General features: G+C 48.1%; 9 protein-coding genes across 9 annotated transcripts; 4 read left to right on the plus strand and 5 right to left on the minus strand.

Annotated features, from left to right (window-relative positions):
• Nucleotide 1: 1 nt before the first annotated feature.
• DEU56DRAFT_445914 (P-loop containing nucleoside triphosphate hydrolase protein) lies at nucleotides 2–3,776 on the minus strand. The gene is made up of 24 exons (XM_041346248.1): nucleotides 3,315–3,776; nucleotides 3,203–3,254; nucleotides 3,077–3,148; nucleotides 2,999–3,025; nucleotides 2,854–2,948; nucleotides 2,744–2,802; nucleotides 2,606–2,694; nucleotides 2,317–2,557; nucleotides 2,205–2,265; nucleotides 2,120–2,156; nucleotides 1,954–2,057; nucleotides 1,881–1,901; nucleotides 1,771–1,830; nucleotides 1,583–1,713; nucleotides 1,492–1,529; nucleotides 1,395–1,441; nucleotides 1,179–1,340; nucleotides 1,048–1,116; nucleotides 859–999; nucleotides 710–806; nucleotides 636–659; nucleotides 492–587; nucleotides 382–441; nucleotides 2–329 (listed from the first exon to the last, which is right to left on the minus strand). Exons 1-24 carry the CDS (start codon nucleotides 3,668–3,670, stop codon nucleotides 294–296), a joined length of 2,175 nt encoding a protein of 724 aa, XP_041206949.1. The 5' UTR covers nucleotides 3,671–3,776; the 3' UTR covers nucleotides 2–293.
• Nucleotides 3,777–4,082: 306 nt separating this feature from the next.
• DEU56DRAFT_812662 (TRAPP complex subunit trs33) lies at nucleotides 4,083–5,464 on the minus strand. The gene is made up of 5 exons (XM_041353621.1): nucleotides 4,994–5,464; nucleotides 4,830–4,947; nucleotides 4,687–4,779; nucleotides 4,537–4,630; nucleotides 4,083–4,479 (listed from the first exon to the last, which is right to left on the minus strand). Exons 1-5 carry the CDS (start codon nucleotides 5,326–5,328, stop codon nucleotides 4,445–4,447), a joined length of 675 nt encoding a protein of 224 aa, XP_041206950.1. The 5' UTR covers nucleotides 5,329–5,464; the 3' UTR covers nucleotides 4,083–4,444.
• A 43-nt stretch (nucleotides 5,465–5,507) lies between these two features.
• On the minus strand, nucleotides 5,508–7,658 carry DEU56DRAFT_812667 (thiolase-like protein). The gene is made up of 12 exons (XM_041353622.1): nucleotides 7,515–7,658; nucleotides 7,436–7,462; nucleotides 7,343–7,382; nucleotides 7,220–7,287; nucleotides 6,830–7,175; nucleotides 6,652–6,782; nucleotides 6,341–6,604; nucleotides 6,220–6,294; nucleotides 6,076–6,172; nucleotides 6,010–6,024; nucleotides 5,797–5,953; nucleotides 5,508–5,745 (listed from the first exon to the last, which is right to left on the minus strand). Exons 1-12 carry the CDS (start codon nucleotides 7,575–7,577, stop codon nucleotides 5,637–5,639), a joined length of 1,392 nt encoding a protein of 463 aa, XP_041206951.1. The 5' UTR covers nucleotides 7,578–7,658; the 3' UTR covers nucleotides 5,508–5,636.
• A 110-nt stretch (nucleotides 7,659–7,768) lies between these two features.
• On the minus strand, nucleotides 7,769–9,483 carry DEU56DRAFT_973225 (S-adenosyl-L-methionine-dependent methyltransferase). The gene is made up of 7 exons (XM_041359511.1): nucleotides 9,341–9,483; nucleotides 9,165–9,286; nucleotides 8,869–9,096; nucleotides 8,436–8,805; nucleotides 8,329–8,387; nucleotides 8,057–8,275; nucleotides 7,769–8,007 (listed from the first exon to the last, which is right to left on the minus strand). The coding sequence occupies exons 1-7, from the start codon at nucleotides 9,375–9,377 to the stop codon at nucleotides 7,954–7,956; spliced, it is 1,089 nt and encodes a 362-aa protein (XP_041206952.1). The 5' UTR covers nucleotides 9,378–9,483; the 3' UTR covers nucleotides 7,769–7,953.
• On the plus strand, nucleotides 9,479–12,969 carry DEU56DRAFT_812683 (uncharacterized protein). The gene is made up of 9 exons (XM_041353623.1): nucleotides 9,479–9,853; nucleotides 9,905–9,976; nucleotides 10,087–10,149; nucleotides 10,206–10,247; nucleotides 10,299–10,358; nucleotides 10,408–10,464; nucleotides 10,516–10,557; nucleotides 10,610–11,111; nucleotides 11,175–12,969. Exons 1-9 carry the CDS (start codon nucleotides 9,654–9,656, stop codon nucleotides 12,717–12,719), a joined length of 2,583 nt encoding a protein of 860 aa, XP_041206953.1. The 5' UTR covers nucleotides 9,479–9,653; the 3' UTR covers nucleotides 12,720–12,969.
• A 243-nt stretch (nucleotides 12,970–13,212) lies between these two features.
• On the plus strand, nucleotides 13,213–14,964 carry DEU56DRAFT_812686 (FYVE zinc finger-domain-containing protein). The gene is made up of 5 exons (XM_041353624.1): nucleotides 13,213–13,599; nucleotides 13,652–13,752; nucleotides 13,809–13,880; nucleotides 13,935–14,559; nucleotides 14,613–14,964. Exons 1-5 carry the CDS (start codon nucleotides 13,470–13,472, stop codon nucleotides 14,687–14,689), a joined length of 1,005 nt encoding a protein of 334 aa, XP_041206954.1. The 5' UTR covers nucleotides 13,213–13,469; the 3' UTR covers nucleotides 14,690–14,964.
• Nucleotides 14,875–16,842, plus strand: DEU56DRAFT_812688 (phosphatidylethanolamine-binding protein). Its single transcript, XM_041353625.1, has 8 exons — nucleotides 14,875–14,917; nucleotides 14,973–15,507; nucleotides 15,556–15,629; nucleotides 15,684–15,857; nucleotides 15,906–15,984; nucleotides 16,033–16,084; nucleotides 16,132–16,427; nucleotides 16,477–16,842. Exons 2-8 carry the CDS (start codon nucleotides 14,985–14,987, stop codon nucleotides 16,554–16,556), a joined length of 1,278 nt encoding a protein of 425 aa, XP_041206955.1. The 5' UTR covers nucleotides 14,875–14,917; nucleotides 14,973–14,984; the 3' UTR covers nucleotides 16,557–16,842.
• Nucleotides 16,843–16,967: 125 nt separating this feature from the next.
• On the minus strand, nucleotides 16,968–18,563 carry DEU56DRAFT_739456 (glycoside hydrolase family 16 protein; the record flags this gene model as incomplete). The annotated part of the gene is made up of 13 exons (XM_041348732.1): nucleotides 16,968–17,029; nucleotides 17,088–17,162; nucleotides 17,214–17,301; nucleotides 17,358–17,472; nucleotides 17,528–17,612; nucleotides 17,660–17,691; nucleotides 17,748–17,781; nucleotides 17,838–17,907; nucleotides 17,963–18,001; nucleotides 18,049–18,058; nucleotides 18,113–18,145; nucleotides 18,194–18,358; nucleotides 18,406–18,563. 13 exons carry the CDS (start codon nucleotides 18,561–18,563, stop codon nucleotides 16,968–16,970), a joined length of 966 nt encoding a protein of 321 aa, XP_041206956.1.
• A 1,110-nt stretch (nucleotides 18,564–19,673) lies between these two features.
• On the plus strand, nucleotides 19,674–24,785 carry DEU56DRAFT_812699 (pre-mRNA splicing factor). The gene is made up of 20 exons (XM_041353626.1): nucleotides 19,674–19,946; nucleotides 20,000–20,184; nucleotides 20,234–20,393; nucleotides 20,442–20,576; nucleotides 20,636–21,138; nucleotides 21,193–21,222; nucleotides 21,275–21,632; nucleotides 21,710–21,901; nucleotides 21,956–22,113; nucleotides 22,166–22,238; nucleotides 22,292–22,423; nucleotides 22,478–22,539; nucleotides 22,591–22,801; nucleotides 22,853–23,156; nucleotides 23,207–23,683; nucleotides 23,735–23,878; nucleotides 23,927–24,051; nucleotides 24,100–24,189; nucleotides 24,244–24,373; nucleotides 24,426–24,785. The coding sequence occupies exons 1-20, from the start codon at nucleotides 19,799–19,801 to the stop codon at nucleotides 24,571–24,573; spliced, it is 3,765 nt and encodes a 1,254-aa protein (XP_041206957.1). The 5' UTR covers nucleotides 19,674–19,798; the 3' UTR covers nucleotides 24,574–24,785.
• The last annotated feature ends 114 nt before the right edge of the window (nucleotides 24,786–24,899 follow it).

The following is a 24,899-nucleotide window of genomic DNA, read 5'->3' on the forward strand; positions in this document are numbered from 1 at the left end:
AGCACGTGACCACCACCAAATAACTTTTAAGTGAAGTATAAGCGCTTAAGCAACGGTAAGGTTTTCGGGACAGGCGATTTTAAACGAGTTAATCACTTTCGCAATTAGAAGTACCCGCAAATTTTAACTTCAGTTATCTGATTCAAAACCGCACCACCTCCAAACTGACATGGATTCCGGTTCACCTCACCTTCCGAAATTTGGACTAGATTGAGCAACAGAAATGACTGGATCATCGTGATCCTTCGTGACCTCCGTGCTACTTGCATATACACCACATACACAAACTACCATTATGGTCGTGCTTTGATGTTGCTCACAATGATGCTCTGTGACCAGAATATCAACGTATGATCTCGGCCTACACGATGTGGTGCAAACCTTATACGCTTGTACATCACCCTTGAACTTGGTCACTGCATAATCAGCACACACCCATAGCTAGAGAGACTTAGATGGCAGCCAAGATACACAGACTTGGTTGAGCTTACCTCCTTTGCAACTGTGGTGATGAATCGCTCGTCGTGAGAGATAACGATCACTCCACCATTCCAGGTGCCCAAAGCCGCCATCAACGCATCCAGACCCTTGTACAACGGTCAGCAGAAGGAAAGAAACAGAAGCTTGTGCTGTACCTCAATGTCCAGGTGGTTAGTGGGCTGGTGGGTATCAGCAACAGCAATTATAACCCGAAACCTTCTGTACTTGCCTCGTCCAATAACAATATATGAGGATTTTGCAGTGATAGGGCAGCAAACGCGACACGGGACTTCTGACCTCCGGAAAGCGTACCAATAAGCTGGAGCCTGTTGTTGTTGGTGAAATAAACTGCAAGTGGATCACGAGAAGTTTGCGCACCCCGTCATTCCACTAATCTGGAAGTTGCCTAGGTGACCTCGATATTCTTGTTCTGTCTTTCCTGGAAATTTAGAGGCCAAGAACTGCACAGGAGACATAGCAGGATCGAGTGTGTCGACATGATGTTGTGAAAAATATCCTCTAGGAAGCAAGTGAGCAGGCGATGATGCAAACACAGTGACGACTCACATCCGCAGACGACCATTCCGATTCAAGTCACCACTCAAGGGTCTTAGTTCCGCAGTTAGGAGTTTAATACTACGTAGCCCAACCAATTTTCAGTTGTATCACTGTTCTTCGAGGCAAATAGTATCACTTGCAGGGTTGATTTTCCAGCTCCATTCGCGCCGACAATAGCTATTCGCGAATCCAACCCTACATCGATATTGATGCCTTGGAGGAGAAGGTTTTCAGGGGTATACCCGAAGGTGACCTCGGACAACTGGAGCAATGGTGGTGATATCTTCTCGGCCTCGGGGAATCTAATCGTCAGAATGTCAACTCGCTGCACTGGTAACAATAACAATTTGCCGCACTTGAAAGTTTCACCCTCTTCTTCCTCTGGGGGCTCCAACTCAGGGAGCTACAAAATGAGCGGTCTAGGGTTGCAACAAAGTTGTGAAATACACCCACCTTTTCCAGCATCTTAATTCTCATCTGTGCCTGCGAAGCTACGCAAAAATATGTTGGAAACATCAAAGCAACCGCTGATTCATAATCCTACCTCTGGCTGCATTATATCTCCACTTGTCGATGAAAGCCTGCAGATGTTTCCGGTAATCCATTTGTGTTTCGTATTCTTTTCGCATATTGCGGTCGCGTTCGGACTTGGTTGAATAGAACTGCGTGAAATTCCTGTGAATTGACTGATGTCAGAAACCACACCCGTCTGGGCATGAACGCTGGACGAACCCTTTATAATAGTCCAGTCTACCAGAGTGCTGGTGTACGATATCAGTCGCAACTGCATCTCTGCACAAAATCACATTTCAGACGTAAAATCAAAATTGCTACACACTCACAAGAATGCACGATCATGAGATCTGTCCAAAATGTGAGCAGAATGATATCAACTCATAATTTCGCTCAACCTACACAACAAGCAATGTTCCGGGCCATGTTTGAAGGTAATCTTCTAACCAAGCAAGCGCATTTAGATCGATATGATTCGAGGGCTCATCGAGCAAAAGAAGAGCAGGCTATATCCGATTGTGGCTGTTACAGACCTCGTTTTTGAACAAACGGGACTTAAGTAGCGCACCTTCACAAACAGTGCACGTGCTAGCGCGAGTCGCATTCTGAATCCAATATATCAGTCATTGTCATGCCCCATTTATTTAACTTACCTCCAACCTCCACTGAATGTCCTTGTAGGCTTGGATTGGTCAGCCTCGCTGAAACCTAGGCCTGGAAACCTCGTATCATAAGACATTCTCTGACATTCAGATTTCGACATACCGGCGAGAAGAGTGGCTGCCCTCGAAGGACCACTCTCGGCATCCATATCACTCAAACGAGCGTGCACGTCTGCTAATCTCGATGAAGCCTCCTCCCTAGCATCCTCAAACCGTTTATCATCGCCTTCCTTTTCCAGCGTAGCTAGGCGTGCGTTCAAAGAAGCTTCCTCCTTCAACAGGTGATCTCTCCAGACGTCAGCTTTAAGAACGGAGTCGAGAGCGGTTGTGTCATCCCCAACAATCTAGACCGGTGTCATGCATAGGCCCATATGTAAAACACAGTGACATACCTCTTGTTCTACGAACAATATGGTAATATGCGCAGGGATAGGTACTTCCCGCATGGCAATATGTTTCAAAAGGGTGGACTTTCCGACACCTAATGAAAGTGTACAGTCGTCCGAAAGGTGATATATTATAAAGCGTACCATTGCGTCCTATGAGCCCATACCGACGACCATACGCCAATGTAAGACTTGCTCCTGATCTAAGGAGATACCTCACAACCAGTATCGCAGGAATCGAAAGTGAAACGCACAGTATACGATTGGAACCAAAGTTGACGTCAATGGAGGGCAGATGTATATCCTTGCTTTTGTTTTTGGCAGCATTTGCCGCTTCCAAGGGGTTGATCTGAAAGATGTTATTGAATGATCAAAATAAGCACACGTGAAGCAGGTAACCTTCATGAACATCTCTTCATAATTTTGCTACCCAGCACATGATCAGAATGATTTAGAGAGACAAGTGATTCAACTGACCTGCTTGCGGTGCTGATCCAATAGTTTAGACCCTTCGTAGAGATCACGACGAGCACGTTTCTCAATCTTGGCCTGAAAGCAACCGTTACACCATGTCCATGTGACGCAGAAAGCTTTCACGCTCACCTTGAGCTTCGCTTCCTGTTTCTCAAGCTTTTTCACATCTACCCTGGATGCTCTGCGTAGGAGGGATCACTGAGTTCGGGGCAGACGGAACGATACAAAGGTACAGGCTCACTTTCCCTTGTTGATGCTCTCCAGGTCTACGCCCTCTCCAAGCCCAATGGTGTTCGACATAGCACCGACCTTACTCATATCCATAACTTTGTCAAGCTTCATCAACTTTGGTCGACCACTATTTCTCGCTCGTGCACTCAGCTGCTCGGCGAGCAGATCCCGTAGGCGTGCCATAAGCCTCTTGACGTCGTCTGGATGATTCATACCCAATGAATCCAGGATGTCATTGGCCACCTGAAGAACATCTTCCTCTTCTCCAGCGTCATCGACCAGATAGCCTGAAAGATACTGCACGATGAGTTCTTCCGTCCCAGGAAAGATCGAGCGTATTTCTTCTGCAATCTCCACGGAGGCCATTTCTCGCCAGTGTAAGATAAAAAGATGCAAATGTTTCGGCGTACCAGATGACCAAATATAGTTATTATAAAATATGCGATTGGCGAAAGGTACGCGCCTTCGAAGCTTCAACTTGAACTTGAAGCTTCAAAGCACCGGCACCCACTGCCACTCTAATCCACATCTACTTCTGGGTCACCTATACATGTCCTCTAACTCAATATATCTTTACCAATCGCATCGACTCGATTTTCAACGTGGAACGAGCCCCCGATAGATGTCGTCGACGGTCATGCGTAGTGTCACCTACACCATCCTATGTCTGGATGAAGTTATATTTGAAGCCACGAACGAGAAGAAAACCATCGAAGATATGTTTTCTGAGGGGTGAAAATGGCCATCACTTTGTGGAGGAGACCATCCGTGTCAACATATCTGTAATTGTGACAATAATCTTTCTGATTCTGATTCATGCTTGCAATTGTAACAAGAATCTTGACGTGGATAACCAACTTCAGATGTTCTCGCCCGTGAACAAATAAATCCACTACAAAGAGAGCAATGTGGGCAGGAGTATGTAGCCGGAAAATCGAGACAAGTGATTCGGGGAACCCGCAAGGCCTGAATCTTCCATTGAACCATGCTGCCTACTTGGTTGTCCATTTCACCGCTCTATGACCCCGACACCATCAACGGTTCAACTGAGCTTTCAGCCGGGGGATTCAAGTTTAGCAGCCACTTTGCAACTTGGGCTAGCATGATCTATCGTGTCAAGGCTGAGATAGTGCTATAGCTTCATATGTTTTTTGGTAGCTTGATCTGGAAGGTGCCTGATTGATGATCGTAAGCTCAGCATCATACAGCATGAACTGCCAAAGGCTGCGTACACTGGGGTAGAGTCGTGATTTCAGGAACCACCGTCCCTTGAAAACCGATTCGAGACAATGCACCCCGAATAATCCCAGCAGGAAGTGCGACATACTTTGTGACATGTCAAAGGCCTATAGATGCATGTTCAAGGCAAACCATCAACATACCAGTTTGGCTCGCTTGAGGGCTTCTTGGCGACCCTCCCATGACGAAATTCGAACAATTGGCTTAAAGGCATTATCTTGGAGAACATAGACTCCCTTCGGATATATAAATGCCAAATCTCTGAAGTCACGAAACAATTGCTTACTCTGTGATTCGTGCGCAAGTTGTCGACTTGTTTGTCCCAGCAAGAGGCCCAAAGATCCTTGCAAACAAACTTGATAACGTCCAGGGAGTCGCTGAATAATGGGCGATCACGGCAAAGCCTTGCAGACAATTAGGATCTGAAACATTGCCTTTCAGACACCTTACCTCTCCGCAAAATTACCCCCAACGTGCATGCCAATAGCTTCCAGCCTGGACCTCACGCCTTCTTCTTCTTCATCCACAGGCCCTAATATCTTACCTGACGCGCTACTGGCACTGTCTCTTGGATTCTGTTGTTTGGCGGGTGGTGGTGGCGGCGGAGCCAACCCAGCTTCAACCATATCACGCTCGATTTTTCTTGCCCTAGCAGAAGCGACTGTGGATGAAACACGAAGGGCATTCACAGCTTCGATCAATAAGTAGTCCATGGCTACACCATCGACCATTCGAGCAGGGGGGTCAGCAAGGGCACTGAGGGCACTGGACGGCGCTGCCTGCATTTGAAGATAATGATATGCTGTCCGTGCCGTGCAATAGGTAGTACTTTGGACAGAAAGAAGGCAGGTCCACAGATGCCTGTGCGTTTAACTAGCATGGACTCTGTATCTCATCTTATGTAATTGCAAATAGCCAATAGCAAGCTTTACGATCCACACGTCCACAGACGAGTCCACATTGCAAAATACCGTTCACTTCATTGAAATCTGTTTGCACCATACAGATTCTATATGAATTTGATCATACATAGCTGAAGATTTATAGAACAAGAAGATACGAATATACAAATACATTCACGGGTATGTGATCTTCAAAGCTTTGCATGCTGAAGGACAAACTTTGATGATTTCTTCGACTTAACTTTGTCAACATCTGCAAACGTAACAGGCCGGCATTCATGAGCGTGGTTGTACCCTAGCCTGATTTATCGTGCAGGTTAGTAAACTGTATTCAAATAAGAGCAGGTTTACCTAGCCTGGCCGTCGATACCGCCTGCTTTGTAGAACTCGGGCCTGCGAAGTAGACTGACGACGACTGCGCCCCCAATACCAATATTGTGAATAAGACCGTATTTGCCCCGCTTGTCCGGAATGTCGAATAAGCCAGGTGCTTGCATAGGTCCTGCCCCTAGCAAACATAAACTACGTTAGGGAGACAACGGAAAACAAAATTGCCACACGAACAATTACGCAATTGCACTGCCAAAGTGATATGAGAATGATATTGCAGATATAATCAATGCTACTCACTTGTGATATAGAAATGCATACCCAGACCAGTAGCCCCGAGGGGGTGTCCTTTGGCTTCAAGGCCACCGCTTGGGTTTACAACATACTTGCCGCCGTACTAGAGAAGGTTCAGATGCTGCCGAATTTTGAACAAAATGCTCTGACCGTGTTGTCTCCCCTTTCGACCATCTTATGTGCCTCATCAGGGGCGCAAAGTCCAAGGGCAGGGTATGTGACGAGCTAAGGGAGAGTCATCGCCAGCCTACCTCAAGAAAGGTGGACTTACTTCATTTGCGGAAAAACAGTCATGCAGCTCAACCACACCGACCAAGTCACGCCCTTCGCCGTCGGCGAAGCCAGCGTCTTTAAATACTTTGTCAGCGCATCGCTTCGACATCCCGTAACCGGTGACCTCCATAGCGCTTTGAGAATCATATGCAGCAGGGTCGTCCGTCTCAAGGCCTTGCGCGACTATTTCAATAGCTTGATTCTCCAATCCATGAGCATGCACAAAGTCTTCTGATGCGACGATACAACAGGCTGCACCATCCTAATGCTCGGTAAGCGCTGAGTGCTCGAGGGTAGGACCATCATTACCGATGTAGGACTGCACATGAACTTTGTTAGTTGTGCAGTGATTTTAGGTGCCTGTAGGACTTGTTCAACCGTCCATCCGTTACGGAACTGTGAATATGGATTTTTGACGGAGTGTGCATGATTCTTTGCAGCTAGAATACATTGAAGACACATTTTCAACACGAGCGCTGCACGATACCTATCATGGCCAAATGTTTGACCTCGGCACCGAATTTGTCCATATATTCTTGCCCTGCGTTACCGAACATTCGAGGAGCACCTGGACCAAAGTTTGTTCCGGAGGTAAGGGTCTCTTCGAGGTCTATAGTCCGCTTGTTAAACAATAGAGTCGGTGGTGGCCTGTCAGGGAAGTTGGTTCCGAGACTACCAGCCGCCATACGCTCGAAGCCCAATGCGAGGGCACAGTCGACCAGGCCTGACTTTACAGCGTTGTTTGCATTGAAAAGGGCAGTACTTCCGGTCGAGCAATTATTATTCACGTTGGTGATGGGAATCCCGGTCATTCCGAGGCCGTAAAGAGCTCGCTACACAGATTAGCATCGTAAAACTAAATTGCGGAGTGCCATACTTGACCACTTGTAGAATCACCATAGCAGTAACCCACAAATGCAGTTTGCACTGCATCATATGTAATACCTAGGAAGTTCAAATTTGTAGTTCGCCTGAACGCGACTCTTCATGCGTAACTCACCAGCATCAAGCAGCGCCTTTGTACCCGCTTCCAGTCCCATCTATACATGAACGAAATCGGAAAACATTTATTTCTTGTACTGATTCAACTTACATCCTCCGTTGTCCTCTGGCCTCTGGGCTGCGTATCGAATGAATTGAATGCTAAAGACTAACAAGATTGAAGTATTGACCTTTATAAATGCAGTGCATCCACAGCCGACGATAAAAGTCCTCTGGAACTTTTTCTGAGACATGTTAAAATGCTACGTCGCGATGCGTCAGGCAGTGCGAACGAAGGATGTCGATGCGGGGACGTGTCAAACTAACTTGTAGCTATACTCGCATGACACGGTCCACGGAACTAAATATATATATCCGGTAACTTGGAAGCCGAAACCGGTCCTCGGCAAAACACTTGAATTGCACTTGATTTCTGTAAGACAACGTGCGTAATTTCAACTTAGTGAGCGGCGAAACCTGGCGCCGCGTCCATGGCGCCCCAAATCCCTCACGGTAATCTGTATTTACTAACGATTCAAACGAGTCACACAGAATAAACTCCATGCAACTGCAACCAATATTGCTGCTATCAAATTGCAAGGGAACGCAAGGAGCAAGAGATGTTCAGAATCACGTTGTATGTTCTTCGCCATCAAAAAGATAATTGATCAGGTGCCGTACGACCTATAGGAATTTAGTAAAATTTCCTTGTATCAAACAAACGCCCACTTACTTCCACATTGATGCTATTGCCGATGAGCCGGTACTGTGATTTTAAAGATACGGTGGGTGGCCACAGAAACTGTTGATTGTACTCCAGTTCCTCAAATCGAAAGATCTTCAAGAGTTCGCTGGGTGTAAAGTACCGAAGGTGTAACTGATCTAGGATGCGAACGGCGTCTTCATCTCCCCGCGATCGAGCTTCAAGAAACTTGTCGAAGACCTCGGTGGTCTACCTCACTTTAGTCCGGAATTCAACTTTGAACGTTGCACCTATAAACTCACGTCAAGATCCTCATTCACCTGAAGTATGGAACCTGCACGCTCAACAAGTCGTGTATAACCTAGGGTAAAATTAATAAATGTCATAGCCAGTGCTGGAGCAAACAAACCCCTCGTGAAACAACAGGTCCGTCGACCAGATGGCAGTACGATGTCGAACAAACGACCCCACTTTACAAGTACTCGATCGGGGATGTTGTGCCGCAGATAATTACCATCCTCATGCGAAGGGTCCAAATATTCACGTAGTGGGTGCACAGGGATGCCTGATGCAGTTCCTGGTATCCTCTCGTGAACTCGATCGAAGGGATATTCATCATGATGAAGACCAGAGAACCGGAGGGGGGATAATTTCGCGAGAAGATAGTATCTCAGTCTCGAATTTGGGATACCAAACTGTACAGGAGTCAGAAGAAATTCAGCAACAACATAGCCGAGCCGTTGGAGGGTATCGACTAAGCGCCTCCTTGTCGTCGAGTCCTTGCCAATGATGGATCAGAATTGATACTGGACGGTGTGCGTCGTGTGATAAAGGCGACTAACTTGGAAGCCCGCTACATTCTCGATGAGCATGTAGCGAGGCTGTGAATCCTGTGCAGCGAGGTCCGGCAAAACGTGATCAATGAGATGAAGAAACGACTTTGCTCTAGGGTCTGCTTCTCCTCTAGCAGAAGGATTCAAGACGGTGTAAGGTTGGCACGACGGAGATAGGAGCCAGACGTCAGCATGCAGATGTAAAAGATCTATCGCAGTGAGCGTTGATATGTCTGTCTATGAAAGGAACACACGACCTCGCACAGGTCAATGTCAGATAATCAATGTATAAAAGGTCAACCTACCCTAGAGATTATTTTGGGGCCATAGTTAGCTGCATATACCTGACATGCAGTTTGATCCCAGTCGAACGCTTTTACAGGGGAACTCGCCACACGGCTTTGGCGAAGTGCGAGATGCAGGCCACCTAAGAAGTGACTTTAGGGAAAGCTCGATCGCATCAATATCCGTGAAGTGGCACCTATACCACTATAAAATTCAATGGCCCGCACGAGCATGACCAAGTTCGATTGCAAGGATTCAACATATTTAGTCGATCATTTTCGGATCAACCTCAGGCTATGGTTATGTAATCGTCGAGGTTGTAAACTAATTAGAAGATAGACTCATTTGTCTGCAAGTTCATTCCGCAATCTCTCTTCAGTCCAGCTGTGAAGGGCTGGTCAAGACACAAAGGAAGAACCTGCTGAACCTTGACAGTCTTATCTATCTTTCAAAGCTCTTCTTCCTGTTTCCGATCCTTGGTGCATCCCTGAGGCGGTAGCCAGAGTCCCATGGCCGTGTCTGACAAACCCGCAAAAACGAGCAATGAGGCCGCACCTCCTGTGACAGGAAGCAGTATGCCGCATAGCAGCGTGCTGAGGACACCAGATATGGCAGATGCGATGTGGCTCTCCCATCTCACATACCACCAAACCCCTGGTTCAACGAATGAGCGCACGGAGAGGGGGCGTGCATCATTGTGTGATGCTAGGTAAGTACATTCTACTAATTTTTCGGATACGTTATTTGACACACCCGATAGTCCAACAAGGCCCATAAATGGCTTGCTACCTCCCTTTTCAAGTCAACATGTGCATCTTCCTACGCCGCAGAGGTGAGCATCTTTGCTTCAATATTTACCTTATCTGTTCACCGTCACAAGAGCCGTTTGCAAATGCTTGTACGCTAGTCAACGCAAAGACGCTAACTTTATTCTTCTTGCAGTCCTGGTAATCTTGGTGCATATGGGCAGTCGAGCTCACGCAATGCTGCTCTCAAAGGCCAAATGTGAGTATGACATTTTATATCTTGAAGGAAACAAAGCGGGAGTAACTGTCGTGCAGCTTGCTGGAGGATGCCCTGCCAACAGATTTTAGATCTATCCCGTGAGTGCGACTAATTGGTTTAATTCAACGTGAACTGGATATACGATGTAGGTATCCTTCTGAGTCTTCTCCAACATTCAGGCCCCATAAAATGATCACACCAGATTCCAGGTATGCATCAATTTGATGTTACGTGTAGGGTCATTGTGCTTAGTTTCAGCCCACTTGTTATACGCTCTCGTGCAAACGGACCCCATGGAAAGAACGATAAGAGAAGGTATATATACCTTATGGGTACATTATCCTGAATCTTGCTGAATTCAATTAGTCACTCGCCCCCTCGGATTACAAGAAGAACGCCACCCACAAGGTTGGTTTATTCGCAAATGTTGACTGCGCAGTAACACTAAGCATTATTGTAGTTTCATAAATGGACTCATCGGGGGAACTGCAGAACGTTCTCCTCGTCCTCGGATCTCTGTTGCGCAAGATAACATATCCAGTGTTACTACGCAGCAATCAGGGGAAGTCAAGAGTACCACCCCAAACAGAAAGCGTCAAGCATCTCAAGCTTCATCTACCGATTTCCTACCTCCGTCTAGCAGCATGTTTTCACCGCCTCCTGCATCACAGGAACTTGGCGAAGAGGTCGGAGGGGAAATGGCTCGGATCCGTGCACAGCTGTTAGAGAATCAGATCAGCCTCACGCGAGAAGCAGAGGCACGGAGGCCTGATTACCTCAAGCGTGCAAAGCGTATAGAGTCACCACCGCCTCTTGATATAGACGATAAAGAAGGACAGCGGGTCGCCGCAACGATCGGAGTAACGGAGAGTCCTATCAAAGGCCGGCGCTTAATGTTATTTCAGGAAACCTCTGACGAAAGCTTTGAAGAAAGTCTGATGGCAGGAGGGTACGATCGCTATGTATGTACCTGTTCCAGCTGGCGTCGACGGGCATGCTGACCCTCCCACTACTCCACTAATCAGCGCACGGACTTGCAGCGACCTGAGGATCCTGGGGACCTGGATCATGCTGGAGAACCTGAAGCCCTTCCTTTGGTCAATGAGCAGGAGCTCCGCCAAAAGAACAGATTGTCGGCTTTCCGGAGTTCCTCCCAAGTTTCCTCCTCACGGTCACAGTTAACACCAGTTGAGGTGGAAGGCTATGGCAGAGTTTTGATGGATATTGGACCCTCTGATCCACCCAGTTCAAATAAAATAAGCCCATCGAAGAAGAAGCGTTCTCGGAAAAAGAAGAAGACGCCTTCCATGGACGAATTAAAGGACCAGAGTGCCTTCCCTTTGCAGGTGGAAGCAGCTAGTGATGTTCCAAACTGGCCGGACTCCCAATTTCCGTGGCGCTTGCGTTCAGAGCAGTGTGACGATTATGCCAAAATGGAGGAAGAACAACGCTTGCGGTACATCGAAAATTTCCTTTGCCGGGATTCGGATGATGAAGACCACGAGGAGAGTTTGTTTCAGAACGAATCAGCGCGTCCTGGGTTCTGCAGTGGCAGAGGCAAAATGTACCCTCTTTTCGCTCGGTCACAGAATCGAGATCGTGGTCCAACCACGGTATCCGTTGTTCCGAGCGATCCAGCTGATGCCAGAACTGCATTGCTATCGAAGCGATCAATTAGACAGTTCTCGTTTCGACGAACGCCACACAAATCCACCAACGATGACATTGATGATGAAATTGTTTGTATCTGTCGAGGCAGTGATGATGGCCGAGAGTTGGTTCAATGTGACGGATGTTACACTTGGTACCACCTACACTGCATTGGCATTCGAAGTATTGCAGACTTGGGCAGGGAGGAAGATCCGTGGTTTTGTGGTAGTTGCGCCAAAACACCCCCTCCAGATATTCTGCCGGCATCTGAGCCGACCTTCGTGCCAACTGAAGAGAAGCTGAGGCACGACAAAAGCTACGATCCACCCTTCTTTCATGTGGGCCTTCACCCTTCGCCAGCGGTCCCATGGAGCAGCTCTCCACGCCCACCCATGACTCCACCTGGCCGTAGGGCGGGCCCCCATATTTCCTCTGGTTCTTCATGGGACGAATCATCTTCCCAGCCTGGTCCGCAGACACCGCAACACTCCTCTCAAAGTGTTCGTGTGTACACAGCGACACCTGGTTATACTGAGCCATTTATGGCTGACGAATCTCCATTTGATCCAACATCCACCCCTTCACGCGGCATCAGGTTTGGCGCTCCCTTTGCAACACCAAAGAATAATTTTTGGCAAGGACGTGGTCCTGAGCTGTTCAACACGCCTACTAGACCTAGCGAGGGCATATCAAGCCGTCGTTTTGGACACCATCTGCCGGGAGGTGCAGAAGATGATTCGCATCTTCTTGTCACGCATCTATCCTCTAGCCCTGATATTACACCAATTGGTCATCATTTCACCCCTGTCGGGCGTCTCGCAGAATCTCCACTGGCTGCGAAGAATTCGCGACGTGGGCAAGGCGGCGGACGGTTTCTGGACGGGCATGTTGACAGCGCGAGAGGAGGACGTCGTGGTTAATTATTTGAGTGCCCTTTCGTGAGATTGTATGTACTGCTTTAACTGCTTTTGAGTTTTACCCTACTTGACACACGCATTGTTTTTATTGAAACACACATTAATTTATGTATGAACGTTAACAGTTGTATAGTTTATTGACTTTATACGACTCCGCTTGCCATTGGAGGTGTTGTGACGACGTGGGTAACAGTAAATTACGGGTAAACGTTGAAACTGGATTCAATCGGCCCCGGCGATGGCTTAGTGGCCATTGGTGGCAGGAGCGTTACACACCATGTCATACAAGATTGCGCTGGGAAGAGCGGGCAGAAGGTGTCAGCTTAAAGAAACAAAACTTAACCAACAAAGCAGCTCTCGAACACAATGCAAGGTTTGGTTCCCAGGGATTTGCCTAGATTCGTTATTTCAAGGGAAATCCAGGAAACTCCGCGGTATTGGTATACGTTATAAAATCGATTTGGCTTTGTTCGTTTCCACCGAATCCTCCAATGACAAGAAGCCCGTCGAGCGGCCTCGAGCGGCTCCAGCCAAGGTTGTAAGGGTCGGCCTGGGTCGGCTAATTACAATCCGCTAGAAAAGTCCAAATTTTTTCAAGGTTCAAAATAGCGCCGTTGTAGTTATGGTCCACCATTTATTCCCACGACAATGATGGGGATTCGATATAACTTGTCGCAACGGAAGAGATGAGCTCGGTCACCGTGTTGCATTTGCGCACTTTAATCCTCACCTTCTTCCTCCCTCCCTCCCTCCATGTCTGTTCTTCAAGTCGCTACCGTACTGGCTAATCTTGCTGCCAAGGCCCATTCATCAATGACTTATCCTCGCTCATCGACTTCCAACGAGTCAGAGTGCTCCTCTGACGCGTCCTCTCTGGCTGAAGGTATTACCTTCGGGATACATATCCTCCTTTTTTTCTGACAATTTTCGTCAAGGCTCGCAGAGTGATTCAACATCTGAATCCTCTCTCTATCTCGCCTTATCCCAACGCACTAATGAACATCTGGCAGTCTTATTGCCAAGGAGCCTCTGGAAGGTGCGGACCGATTGTGACACACTGTTGTTCAGTATACTAATGCTAACCACACTCAGCCTGATTCTATCGCTACTACATGTGATAATTTTTATTGCCGCACCAAATTCTCGGTTCTTGAACGGCGTCATGTGAGTTCGAATTTTATATCTTAGTTGGTCTAGAATGCTAATTGTACATAACAGCATTGCAGAAAATGCGGTGGCGTTTTCTGCCATCAGTGCACCACCCGTACAACTCATTTGCTTGACGTTTCCAATCTCGATTTCCTTCATCCTCCGCGGAACGTCCCTATCTCAAATTACGATAGCCCAACGTCACCCGTCGTCGTTAAGAAGGTCTGCGACGATTGTTGGGACCAGATCAACGGCTGCAATTCGCCTCGCACTCCAGATGCCAGACCATCCACTCCTATGCTTGTCAAATCTCCGGTAGATTCCAGAGCTCCTTCTCCTAATTCGTCTGTTTGTGCATCTCCTGTGGACACCCCAGCCCCACCCTCTCGGCCCATTCGCGTTGCCCGGAGCTCATCTCATTTCAGCACTGGACATCGTCCATTACCTAATTCTATCTTATCCCCTACTGAACTCGAGGTCCCAGAACCATCATACGGTGAACTTGATGCCTATCCACTACGGAGGTCCAGTATTATCTGTAAGGCAACAGGCGGTGGTCGCTGGGAACCCAAGCATTCACCTCCCAAGATCGGTGTTCGGATACCTGGGTATAAGGCACCATATGAAATTGAAATGGAACGAGAAGAGCAAGAAGAACGTCTTCGTTGTCAGAATCCCGTTGTGCGGGATGGAGGTATGTGTCGGTTTTTTTAAATTTACATCGCTCCATACTGAGTCATGTTGCAGAGTTTCAATATCGATTCCGGCAGGACCGAGTCGCGGCTAGTCTTTCCCGCACTGCATTGTGTTTCTCCACTTTCTAGGTTGTCATGTTATCGGTGTATATATCGCCTCAGCTGTTGTATTCCTTCGTCGTGCATAATTGTTTCCTGCTCTTGTTTATACGTAATTTTATGGTTCATGGTTGTCTGATGTTTCTCCATGCTAATTCACTTGTTGTCCTTGCAGTTATTTATCATATTGTGCTTCTATATCTCACTGCCATCTACGATACCATTGCTTGATTGATAGATATACTACACATACGATTTGTATGTTATTCATTCGATTTATCACATATAGCCCCTGATTGCCGTGATGAGCAAGAAATTTCCATTTATGGAATCTGACTTGGAGAGAAATTTCGTTCAAAAGCCTTCGTTCTCTCCAAACCATACTGGTAGGCACGTTACAATGCTAGCCCTACGCAGTCTCCAACCTCGAGCCCTTGATTTTGCGCGACGACGCGCGACAATACAAGTAGCTCTCGCATCGACAGCTGCAGACACTGACGCCTCACAGTCTCAGTCGTCCGAAGAACCCGTGACACCGGAGAAGAGGCAGTCTCGGGCAATTAGAACACGTCGGCCTAGAATTTCGCTGCAACATCCGCGTGAATGGAACAGGCCTCTTGCATTTGGTGTTCTTCCTGCGTTCGATGAAGCACTGAAGGTCATCAAAGAGGATTCAATGGCGCTCAAGGAGGAGGTAAAGGCTTTGGAGGGTGTCATTGCGCGTGAAAAGGAGACACCTCAGCCTAACCAGGACGCTTTGCGGGTGCTGGAGGAGAAGCTGAGAATTTTAGAAGTGCAGAGTGAGATAAATTTCCCTCAAGTGAGGTGGAAATGTGCCAATGGGATGGGTAAGTAAGTTCATGCCTGGGCATCGTGTCTTGCTCACAGTCCTCCAGCGGACATGTCAAAAATCGTAGACAGACACCTACTGGAGCAGCGGTGGAGGAAGGAGGGTGCATTAGACTTGCTGGTAAGTATGCATATTGAGCTGTTCTGCAACGATTCTCAATTTTATGTTTTGTAGATGGAGCGTATCCACCAGATGAAAGTTGTGCCAGACGTCTTGCCTGATATTCGTCCTTCGTTGGACCTCCGGGTTAACTTCCCAAAAGTGAAGTCGAATACAGGGCTTCCGGTTACTGTTTCAAAAGTCGTGTACGAGCACGTAGAACCAGGAGTATTTCTTCTTCCAGAGCAGGTATGTGGTGGAGTCATTTACGCATTCATTCCGCTGATGATATTTCAGACTGTAGAGCCTCCTAAGATATTTACAACCGTCTTTCATCCAGAGGAGCGACTATATACTCTTTTGATGATCGATCCGGGTCAGTCGGTATTAAGCTCTACATGACCGGGACTGATATTGGTCACAGATTTTCCCGATGAGACTAATCAAACATTCCAGACGTATCTGCATTGGCTTCAGTAAGCAACATGTTCTCCATTTAATTCGTTGGCTGACCTGTATCCAGACCGAATATATCTCTTTCAAGCCTTTCGCCTTCCCCAGTGCCCAACCTGAACACCCACACTGCCTATATACCTCCGCACCCACAACGTGGGACTACATATCACCGCTATACCATGCTACTCCTTCCCCAACAGTCCCGTCTATCTATTCCTATGGTTGCTAAGGACAAGCGTGCGGCCTTTGACGTCAGAGCGTTTATGGAGCAGCACGGGCTAGATAGCAACGCTGGGGGAGGTGTCCATATGTGGCGAGAGGTTTGGAGTGAAGGAGTTCCCGCGGTGTACAAGGACATACTCAGTGAGTATTGCAAAGTTTCTTCCACGAATTGAACTTATGATTATTCCAGAAACTGCGGAGCCGAAGTTCGGGAGGATGCCCAAAGCAGACCGATATGGGGATTTTAGGGGGAAGAAGCGGTATGTGTGAACACTGGGCAGGGTAGTGTCCTTCGGTGATTACCAGGGAAGCAATACTTGATAACTCATCGGTCCATCTGATCCCCGCTGATCCCCTCCCACACCATAAATTCATATTCGTTGATACTAAGCCCGATTCTTCAGCACCACGTGTTCAGGCGTTACTTACAGTGAAAGTTGAATCAGATAACGTATGTTAACAACCAAGCAGCTAATAACGGCATCCTTCGTGAAGATCTAAGTCTGAGTAGAAGCTTGGTGAAAACAACGGACAACGAACGCTCGCCCAATAAAATGTAGTTACTTGCACGAGATATCCTTCTCAAGCTCCACTTAAGATGTTGTTACATTTCGTTATACTTGCAACACAAGATGGATACCTATGTGAAGCTATTTCTGTTTTTACAGCCTCCTGCGATACCTATGTGTAAACATTGATGGATGAGAACTGGAAGTAGGCGTTTGTGAACGCCGTAGGGTTGTCTGCGGATGATAATATAGGGTCTACAGCCGTACTAGACGCTGGTGGGTGAACACTTACTGTCGACGTAACTCACGCAGTCTGATGGGCATCCAGAAGCAGCATAGACAGCCGCATTGCCTGCCCAGTCGCCGCCTGTGCGCCGCATTAGCATGACAGAGTACTACAAGACAAGGCGAGACTCACATAACGTCAAGTTGATGATAATGTTGTTGGCATCAAAGTGAGACTCGAGGTCACAGTAGGTGTTAGGGAAGTAGGCAGCAGGAGTTCCCTGGCAGTCGGGTCATATGTAAACAGCTAATCTATCAGAGGTGTAAGGACCATTACCCAGAAGTTGGTGTCGATGACCCATGCACCGGTGGTAGCATCGAAGGGAGCAGATTTGTCATGTCTCTCCCAGAACCAAACCTTGATATAGCTATTCGTGCGCTCCATGGCATACCTACGGAAGAACTCGTAAGGCGCAAGAGTATCAATCATCATTTGCAGCAACGCACCATCCTCCATTGATGCTGTTGAATCCTGGACCAAAACTGTTGTAGTCTTCCGTGAGCCGCACACCACACCCTGAATTTCCATTGACTGTTGCATTTTTAGTACGAGTTTTGAATAAGCGATGGTGGCCACACCTGTAGCGTCACAGTTGGTTGAAGCTGTGGTTCTAAACAATGAGAACTTTAGTTGGATGGTTTTGTGCAATGACGGCTCGAAACATACCCTAATTGGGAAGCGGAAGCTGGCATGGAGCAGTCTGCGTGATAACAGGAGTTGAAAATAGCCCAACTAGAAAGATTATACGGAACAAACTTGGGCTGGTGTGGAGTGTCGACTGGTTAGGCTCCACATTGTTCACGCCTTCGACAATATCGACTTCACCCTGGCATAAGGATCTACGTCAGGAGAGCTATCATACGCAAGGGAAGAACACGGACACCAGCAGGCCAGTTGGATCCGTCGGTTTCCCAGACAGCCTGTTTTAAATCACTATCAGCTCACTCCATCGGTGCTACCCACTTACAGGCCATGTTCTGTGTTAAGATAAATGAGTAATGGAACTCTCCGGACGAACACAAGAGGCTCACCCACAACCTTCGGGCATATGCTGCATATCAAAGCTAATTGAAAACCATCAGTCGGTGAGACATCGGCGGTGAATCACTTACACGACAACATGCGTTGTGTACTGGCGGTTGGACAGAATTCTGACCGAATTCCGGCCAGGGCCGCTGGGGGTCAATACCGTGGTGTCATCTGCACGCATGATAAAGGTATTGCTCGTGGCATAGGTCAGGTTGAGTTTCTGTGCTGTTTCTTGGTCCACATATGTCCTGTCATCGAATAAGGAACAGAGCGGATTGCGTGCGAGTAGACATACACACGCCCGTGAGTGGGGTCGGCGATAGCCTCGAAACTGAAGGAGTTGTAGAAGCCTTCACCAACGATTCTATCATTGAGAGTATAGACTGCACCTGCCAAAGCAGATCCGGCAAGCGAAGCAAGAGTGAAACTGACATTCAAAGCGTTGAGTTTCATGGCAAAAGATAGTCAGACTGACGGAGTATGTCCAGGGAAGGCCAGAGTACGATCCCCCTGTCCTGTCTCTGTATTTAAGCCTAAACGTGACTCCTGGCGGGTGGGGAGATGATTTTGAGCTCGTGATGAGTCTATGTGAAGTATACCATGCGGTAGAGCAGGGCGTCATGACGCCCCCCGGGTAGGGAGAAGGCGACACCTCGGAAACAACGAGAAAATGTACCAGCTTATTGGATTGACACAAGTGCAAGCATGATGGCGAGGGAGCCCCCTTGACCCGTGACATGGAAGCGCGTGCTGGTGACGGAGAAACCTCGAGACATAAAGTGGCGCACTCACAAAATAGACTGACGATCTCACGAGAAAGCTTTGAATAAAAAAAAAGCGCACCGTTCGACTGCCAGCATTTCAATTGCTGACTGTCTTGGAAGACAGTGCTTATTGTGAGCTCCAGATTGCTCACCCAGTCACATGGGTCCAGGTATTCGATGGCGCTTTGTGAATGGATGCTTCAAATGGATGCGAGCATAGAACACTTGAGGGGCTGCTTCAGTCGCGAGTGCCGTGGCCCGAAGAGCTGGACTAAAATTGTACAATTAGCTCGTGACACCATTTACATTCTGGAGCACCAGATACAAGGACTCAAAAATAAAACGTACCACAGTTGATCATATCTGTCTGTGGTATCCCTCACTAAGAACTAGTGTGCCATTCCGATGCTTGTACACCGCTGATCTGGGCCCACATGGGCTCGCACAGCAGAAGGAATCTCGGACCGTGCGACTCGGTTCCATCACAAGCTTCATTGATGGTGCAGCCGGATTCCGGAAAGACCGCGGTCGCATACATGTTATAGATAGCATGAGAGGTTTATCACTGGAAAAGCCGGGGCGACTGTTCGCAGCTGCTGAGTGCTATAATTCAGACTAAAAAGTCTCAAAGAATCAGAGACATTGAGAAAGCATGCACTACTGATGTCAACCAGGCAGTCCATCGTTTTTCTAGGATCATGCGTGTGTCTTTATCCGAAGGAAAGAGTGCCCTTTCTTAGGCTACCGTGACATAGGCAGTGAGTGCTATTTGGCACTGGGAGCCAGCCGCTGACGTAATACAATTATCTGTCTTTGGTACGTCCAACAGTCTGGCACAGCAAGGCCCTAGGTTTCAAAACCTACGTGCATTGGCAACCTCTTTGAACATTTCGACGACTAGGCAGGTTGAACTGAATTAAGCGAATGACGTCTCCGAATGCAGACGATGGGTTCAAGCACCAGGTCGCTATCCAACTTTCACGAGCATTGAACCTCGTGAACCCAAACGACTTGCTCGCAGAGCGTGTTATTGACATAGCTAAAACCAACTCCGCGGAAGGCTTCGCCAAAGGTGAGTTTTGCTTTACCGGAATCCAGGTACGTTCACTGACAACTTTGTTGCAGCGGCTCGGGCGTTTGGCAAGTTTCAAGATTCCTTTCTGACCGAACTCCATGACGAAATCTTGTCACATGTCAAGCAGGAGGCTTCCGGGCTCGTTCCTCGTCCTGTTGAGGGTATAACAGTCCACGATAGCGAGGTGCTCGAGCCTGACCCAATCCGGCAAGGGGGCCTCGTGAGGAGCGATACCGTACGTTTATCAGCGCTCAGAGTTCTATATATTCACTCATGATCTACAGAGACACACATTCCGCCAGCCTGCCAAGCCAATTGAACCACCAACCCCTCGAGGCTCTTTGCTCGGCCTTGATCGACTAGCAAAAGAAAAGAGAGAACAGGCTCTATCTGAAAACGGCCCTCGAAAAAAGCCGAGGCTGAGTGATGACACTGTTTTCAAAGGTGCGACAAGGTTGCAGCTTTCATAGCTTTCTCTTACCTTGCATCTAGTCCCCGGTTTGCCAGCCGGACGAGGGAATAGTTTAAGGCAGCGAGGGGAAGAGACGCCATCTCATCCAGGCGGTCTGTCCGATACCGCACGAATGCGCTTGGAGGAACATAGACGAAACCGCGAGAAGCAGAGAGGTACGATTCTTGTATCCTGCTGTTGGCGTGTGGTTTCTGACCCCAAGGTAACACTTTAGAAGGAATCACCGCGGTGCAGGAGCAACGGTCTCACACTTCGCGAGGGCTCGGAGATTTCCAACGACGATCAAATCGGGATAACGATAGGGGGTGGGTTCGACGAGACCATGACAGGGATCAGCGTAATGGACGCGGCTGGGACTCTACACCACGCTCAGAGCGTGGTGGTAGCAACCGCGATGCGCCTAGTGTCCGTGTACCTAATGTCGGGTGGGATTCAACGCCGAGGCGACAAGAGGGCGAAGGATCCGGTTGGGGAGGGGCAAGGAATCGTGCTTGGGATGCACCGACCCCGCGCGTTCCGAGAGGCGGCAGCCCAGAGGATGATGGACTCTTTGGTGTCGATGTGAGGGAATGGGAGGAGGAGCAGCTGCGGCTGGACCGGGATTGGTATACTGGAGCAGAGGAAGGTGGTGTCGCTGGAGACGACGAACACAATCCATTGGCGCAATACGAGGATCTCGCAGCACTGAAGGACGCAGAGATTTCGAAAAAGCAAGTGGTATGTGGTCGTTTGCATCAGCGAGCAGGTCAGTGTTGCTGAAGCTTATTGTAGAGGAGAATATCGGCCAGGCAAGCGCAATATGTGAGACATGATATATTTAATCTCTTCTCTTAGTTGTTAACTTTCTATGTAGAATGCAGACAACGACCTCTGGGAAGCTAATCGGATGCTGACCTCCGGTGTCGCGACCCGTAAGGAAGTCGATCTTGACTTCGAAGACGAATCTGAGTCGACGGTGCATGTCATGGTGCATGATATCAAGCCACCTTTCTTGGATGGCAAGACCATTTTCACGAAGCAACTCGAGCCCATCAATCCAATCCGCGACCCTACGAGCGACATGGCGATCTTCTCAAAGAAGGGGAGCGCTCTCGTGAAAGAGAAGCGAGAACAGGCAGAGAGGGCCAAGGCAGCTGCCAAACTTGCATCTCTTGGTGGCACACAACTCGGTAACATCATGGGCGTGAAGGACGAGGAGGCCGAAGCTGAAGGTGCGTGTTTATTCTCTGCCCTTGTGGCGCAGCTCGAGTTGGACATTCACGTAGTCCATTTGGTATGTTGGGTACAGCTCTGGCAGAAGCAAAGGCAAAGTCTGGTGAGAAAGAGGATTATAAGGGAGATTCTAAGTTCGCCAGCCACTTGAAGGCCTCCACTGGGGTCAGTTCGTTTGCGAAGAACAGGACACTAAAGGAGCAAAGAGAGTATTTGCCTGCATTTGCGTGTCGAGACGAGCTTCTCAAGGTCATCCGAGAAAACCAGGGTTAGAGTTATGCTACACATCCGTGCCTAAATGTCTAATATCTGTGTTCTACAGTTGTCATCGTCGTCGGCGAGACTGGTTCTGGGAAAACCACTCAGCTGGCGCAGTTCCTTTATGAGGATGGGTACTGCGCATATGGTCTCATTGGTTGCACTCAGCCACGCCGTGTGGCCGCTATGTCTGTCGCAAAGCGTGTGGCTGAGGAGATGGAGGCAAGTCTTAGAGATCGATCTTCTTGGTTGTGCTGATCCTCCCTTTGTTCAGTGCAAGCTTGGCTCTACCGTTGGTTATGCGATCCGTTTTGAGGACTGCACATCGGCAGAAACCAAGATCAAATGTACAGTGTTATACTCTCTCGCCTCCAACCTCTGACCTTACTTTTTTTAACAGACATGACGGACGGTGTTCTTCAGCGAGAATCTTTGAACGAAGGTGATTTGGACCGTTACAGCGTAATCATTTTGGATGAGGCCCACGAACGTTCACTGAGCACTGATGTTCTCATGGGTTTACTTCGCAAGAGTACGCTTTGTTGTTGCCCAGCTAGACGACATTGGGCTCATTATTTTGTTACAGTTCTGTCTCGGAGAAGAGATTTAAGACTCATCGTTACATCGGCAACCATGAATGCCGACAAGGCAAGTATCCCCCATTACTGTTCTGGCAATCAAAGTCTGACGTGATGTCAGTTTTCTGCGTTCTATGGCAATGCCCCTTGTTATACGATTCCTGGTCGTACATTTCCGGTGGAGATGTTCCATTCAAAGTCACCTTGCGAGGACTATGTCGACAGTGCTGTGAAGCAGGTTCTTCAAATTCATCTTTCGCTCCCTCCCGGTGATATCCTCGTATTTATGACTGGACAAGAAGACATCGAAATTACATGTCAGGTTGTTAACGGTATGTAAGCACCAAATGTCAGCGACGTCATTTTCTAAATCTTTTGTACAGAGCGACTGGCGCAGCTTGATCAGCCTGCCCCTTTAGCAGTGCTCCCAATCTATTCACAGATGCCTGCCGATCTACAGGCCAAGATTTTCGAAGCCACTGCGGACGGGCGAAGGAAGGTCATCGTAGCTACTAACATCGCCGAGACTTCCTTGACGGTCGATGGCATTATCTATGTGGTCGACGCAGGCTACTCAAAGCTCAAGGTGTATAACCCGAAGGTCGGAATGGACGCCCTGCAAATCACACCAGTCAGTCAAGCGAACGCCAATCAGCGGACTGGCCGTGCCGGCCGTACAGGAAGCGGGTATGTGTTCATTCTAGCTTCACGACATCAATTCCCTCATCAATGTGCAGGTTCTGTTACCGCCTGTATACAGAGATGGCGTTTCGCAATGAGATGTTCCCGAACACCATCCCAGAAATCCAGCGCACCAATCTCGCCAACACTGTTCTGCTCCTAAAGTCCCTCGGCGTCAAAAACCTTCTTGAATTCGACTTTATGGACCCTCCGCCCCAAGCCAACATCATAAATTCAATGTACCAACTTTGGGTTTTAGGTGCGCTGGATAACCTGGGCGATTTGACGCCTGTAGGTAAGAAAATGTCCGAGTTCCCCATGGAGCCCTCAATGGCCAAGATGCTCATCGCATCCGTGGAGATGAGGTGTTCAGCAGAGATGTTGACTATAGTGTCCATGCTTTCGGTGCCAAGCATTTTCTACAGACCAAAGGAGAGGATGGAAGAGGCCGATGCAGCACGTGAAAAGTTCAACGTACCAGAGAGCGACCATTTGACGCTGTTGAATGTTTTCAACCAGTGGAAGAGCCACGGGTCAGTCCGTTCGTCTTATTATCGATACAAGGTGCTCAATATAACTCGTAGCTTCCGCGATGAATGGGCTACGCGTCACTTTCTGCATCCGAAACTGCTACGAAAAGCTCGTGAGGTGAGGGCTCAGTTGGAGGATATCATGAAGTTCCAAAAGATGGAGATCATTTCTGCTGGCACAGACTTCGACGTTGTCAGGTGCCGTACGATAGCTGCATCACCTATGTCGCATTGACCGTTTCGTAGGAAAGCTATCACTGCTGGCTATTTCCACCAATGTGCACGTGTGAAGGGTATCGGCGAGTATGTAAATATTCGCACTGGTCTCCCGACGCATCTGCATCCTACGAGTGCGCTGTATGGTCTTGGATGTGTGTGATTTATTTTTATTTTTCTCAGTTTTGCTGACGACGACCAAGATACTCCCACATACGTTGTTTACCACGAGCTGATCTTGACGTCCAAAGAGTATATGACCCAGGTCACTGCGATTGATGCCATGTGGCTAGGTATGACAATTTGTCTTGCACGCTTATACTGGAGTTAATTCACGATGATTGTAGCTGAATTTGGTGCGGTGTTCTACTCGGTCAAATTCAAGGACTTCGATGATCGCGGAATGCGGCGACAAGCCGATCGAGAATTCTCCAGAAAAGCTGAATTGGAATCGCAAATCGCGAAACAAAGGGAAGAGTACGTGACCGACGATCTCACGAAATGGCTATTTTATTGATGCTTGTTGCAGGCATGCACTGCAAGAGGCAGAGAAAGCTCTCGCGGTCAAGGTTTCGAGTGGCAGCAGCTCAAAGATCATCGTGCCTGGAACGCCGAGACATCCTGGTCTTGCAGGCAATCGCGTTGGTCAGACACCCAGAAGACAAGTCGGGATATGATGGACGTATCTACTATCCATTCATGGGTTTCCGGTGTGTTTCATTCTATAGATATTGTCGGCATCTGTTGCATTGTCAGATAAATATGCGTGTAAAATGATTCGTTCGATTCGAATGCGCCATATATATAGTCTCGCTCTGCTGGCTATCGACTTCCAGTGTCTATCACTGAGTCGGACGTAGGCATATAAAGTGATTCAACTTGAATGGGATGATCGTTAGTAGTAGACGTTATGCTTGTTTCCGCTGGCATATCGGACAATGCCGGCCGATAATGACTCGGTATTAAGCACAACTAAATTTTACATAGTTCTTTAGCTCCCTTT

Source organism: Suillus clintonianus, assembly GCF_016758775.1.
Source record: "Suillus clintonianus strain FC179 chromosome Unknown DEU56scaffold_51, whole genome shotgun sequence".
Classification (NCBI taxonomy): domain Eukaryota; kingdom Fungi; phylum Basidiomycota; class Agaricomycetes; order Boletales; family Suillaceae; genus Suillus; species Suillus clintonianus.